Source organism: Rhodamnia argentea, chromosome 2 (genome assembly GCF_020921035.1).
Source record: "Rhodamnia argentea isolate NSW1041297 chromosome 2, ASM2092103v1, whole genome shotgun sequence".
Lineage (NCBI taxonomy): Eukaryota > Viridiplantae > Streptophyta > Magnoliopsida > Myrtales > Myrtaceae > Rhodamnia > Rhodamnia argentea.
This window is the reverse complement of record NC_063151.1, coordinates 7,984,836-7,987,319: the sequence shown is the minus strand read 5'-3', so window position 1 is coordinate 7,987,319 and position 2,484 is coordinate 7,984,836. Positions and strand designations below refer to the sequence as shown.

The 2,484-nt window shown below is 49.1% G+C and overlaps 1 protein-coding gene across 1 annotated transcript; it reads right to left on the bottom strand.

Moving 5' to 3' along the window:
• Positions 1–1,459: 1,459 nt before the first annotated feature.
• Positions 1,460–2,164, bottom strand: LOC115738639 (auxin-responsive protein SAUR72). Its single transcript, XM_030671319.2, has one exon. It carries the CDS (start codon positions 2,101–2,103, stop codon positions 1,687–1,689), a length of 417 nt encoding a protein of 138 aa, XP_030527179.1. The 5' UTR covers positions 2,104–2,164; the 3' UTR covers positions 1,460–1,686.
• Positions 2,165–2,484: the final 320 nt, after the last annotated feature.

Genomic DNA, 2,484 nt, shown 5'->3' with positions numbered 1-2,484 from the left:
AAAACTTTAGAGAGAGAGAGAGAGAGAGAGAGAGGAGCCAGTGGGTTGGGGACATTGTTTCGGCCAAGGTTAAGTAAAATCGTTGTAAGGATTCGGAACATGGCTCGGCAGCTGATTAGTCGCAAACCGATTCTTAGTGGCTAATCATCTTCCGGGCCAGCGTTTGCTTCCCTCAAGAATTTAGTGTCGGATGCTTTTCTTTTGGTACCATGTCAATTCGAGAAGCGTACAGGAATATTCCCTGTCGATGTTCAGCCCAAGAAGAGGGGTCGGCCATCGTGTAAAGACGTCCAAATGACGCTAGGCACAATCATACGCCGTTTGACTATTAAGGGGTCCGTTTTCGCTTTCCCTTTGTCGTCGATGCTGAGGGGTGGCCCGACCCCCCCTACGTCGCACCCTTTTAGCATTTTCTAAAGTGGCTGGCCCGCTCCTCAATCATCTCGAACTTGTCCGGTCCCACGCGTCCTCTTCCGGGAGAATCGCATCCAAACGCTGGATCAGCACTCCGACGCCAAGCGATTCCAGGCTTTTTTGTTCGTCGCCGAGCAAGGGAAACCCTCTCCGTTGTCTTTGCTCCGACGAAGCCAGTCTTCTCTTCTCAGCTCCGAGCTTTGAACACATGCGTGCGGAGTGCGGCTAAGAGTCAACAGGGTCATCACCAGCAGCACAAAACTGCTCCAACGAGCCACACGATTTACTCAAATCTCACAACTGCCGCCCACCTACCCGCATTAGGTGGGCTGACGTTAATCGTTCTGGGGGGGAAGGAAATGGATACTTTGTTTAATCGAGGTGCATGTATGTAATCTCCATTAATTTGGGGGCGGGTTATTTGCTTTGATTAGCATATCCCTTAAAACCAGACCTCCCTCTCAGACCAAAAACCCATATTGAGTATCTGGATCTATTACCTATCACCATATAAAAAAAGTCCCCTGTGATTGTTACAGCAGAGCAAGTAATCTGAAATTGGAAAAGGCGCGTGCTTCTTGCATGATTTCGTGGGTAAGTGTTTGATTACTTTGGATACGCAATTTTTGATAAGGCTCCTAGTGAAGCCGTCTCTGCTTCTTCTTCTTCTTCTTCTTTCATCATCGTCATCATCTAAAGAACCAACCCATTTTAGCACAGTATCAGAGTCCCCCATATGGATTATGATATGCCAGTGGGAATTTCTCGAAAGATGCCGCATTTCCACTCGAATAACGCAAGATTCCAAAGCAGAGATAGGTTGTGACGAATGAAAATGAATAGTTGTCATTTTGATGAGCATACTCTGCTCTACTAAACCATGCCCTCTTTCGAGATAATTCGCACAGTTTTACACCAAAACACAGAAGAAGAAACGGAGACGCATGACGAAAGTCGGGGAGCTGCAGTCGCAACTCTTCCGCCCTCTCCGGCCTATGAATTTTTGACATGCAGATCCGCCCCAACACCAACAAGCCAAGAACTAAAATTGAGGGAAACGAGAGAGTTTCCAAATGCTCGTTCATCAGACTACTCTAGATTTGCCTTTAACATTGCAGGTTTGTGTACATACGAGGAACCAACACACACCACCCCACCCCAGCCCCCCGAAAAAAAAAAAACAAGAAGGGAAAAAACGAGATCTGTATATGCATGACCAGATCTCTCCTCTGTTCCTACATCGGTCTATCCTCCACAAAAGGAACAAAAGGGTCAAAAGCAAGGATCGTCGAGGGAGAGAGCGCTGAGCAGATCCAGGGAGTCGTGGCCGAGGAGGAGAGACTCGAGGACGCGCTCGAACACGACGACGTGGCAGGGGATGCGGAGGGCGCCCTTCTGCTCGTACCCGTACTCCTGCGCCGATCTGTTGAGCAGCCCGATGAACACCGGGTGGTTCAGCATCTCCGCGCTCACCACGAACCTCTCCATCTCCTCCCCTACGTACACCGGCACGTGCCCCTGCGGCACCGCCGCCGCCCCCGTCCCCGACCGCCGCATCCTGGCGGCGGCCACCCTGAAGGAGTCCTCCGCCCTGCGCGGCGGGCGCCTCGCGGCCTTGGGCTCGGAGCGGAGGAGGCAGTACTCGGAGGAGTCGGCCACTCGGGACAGCCGCCGGATCAGCCTTTTCATCTTCTGTACTTCAGATTTCTGAAGGGAGACAGAGAGAGTGAAGGGGCGGAGAGATTAAGATAGGAGAGCAGGGGAGGGAGGGAGAGCCTTATAAAGAAACGGAAACAAAATCAGGAATTAAAATAAACGAAAAAGAAAAAAAAAAGGTGGAAGTTAAAAAATTACATGGAAAGGCAGTGACGAGGAGGAGGTACAGGCAGGCGTACTTGGCTGGTACACTCCCCTTCACTTCATTATATTATTCCTTCTTTTTCATTTTATTTTTATTTCCTTTTTTTACAAAAAAAAAAAATATAAGATTTAATTTATTTCCCTTTTTTTTTTAAATGGTGGCATCGTGGCGTTATTTCCTTACTCTTTTTGTCCTTTGGGATCGGATTC

Excerpts from the sequence above, each read along its gene's own strand:
- LOC115738639 (XM_030671319.2), bottom strand. The coding sequence starts at position 2,103 with ATGAAAAGGCTGATCCGGCGGCTGTCCCGAGTGGCCGACTCCTCCGAG.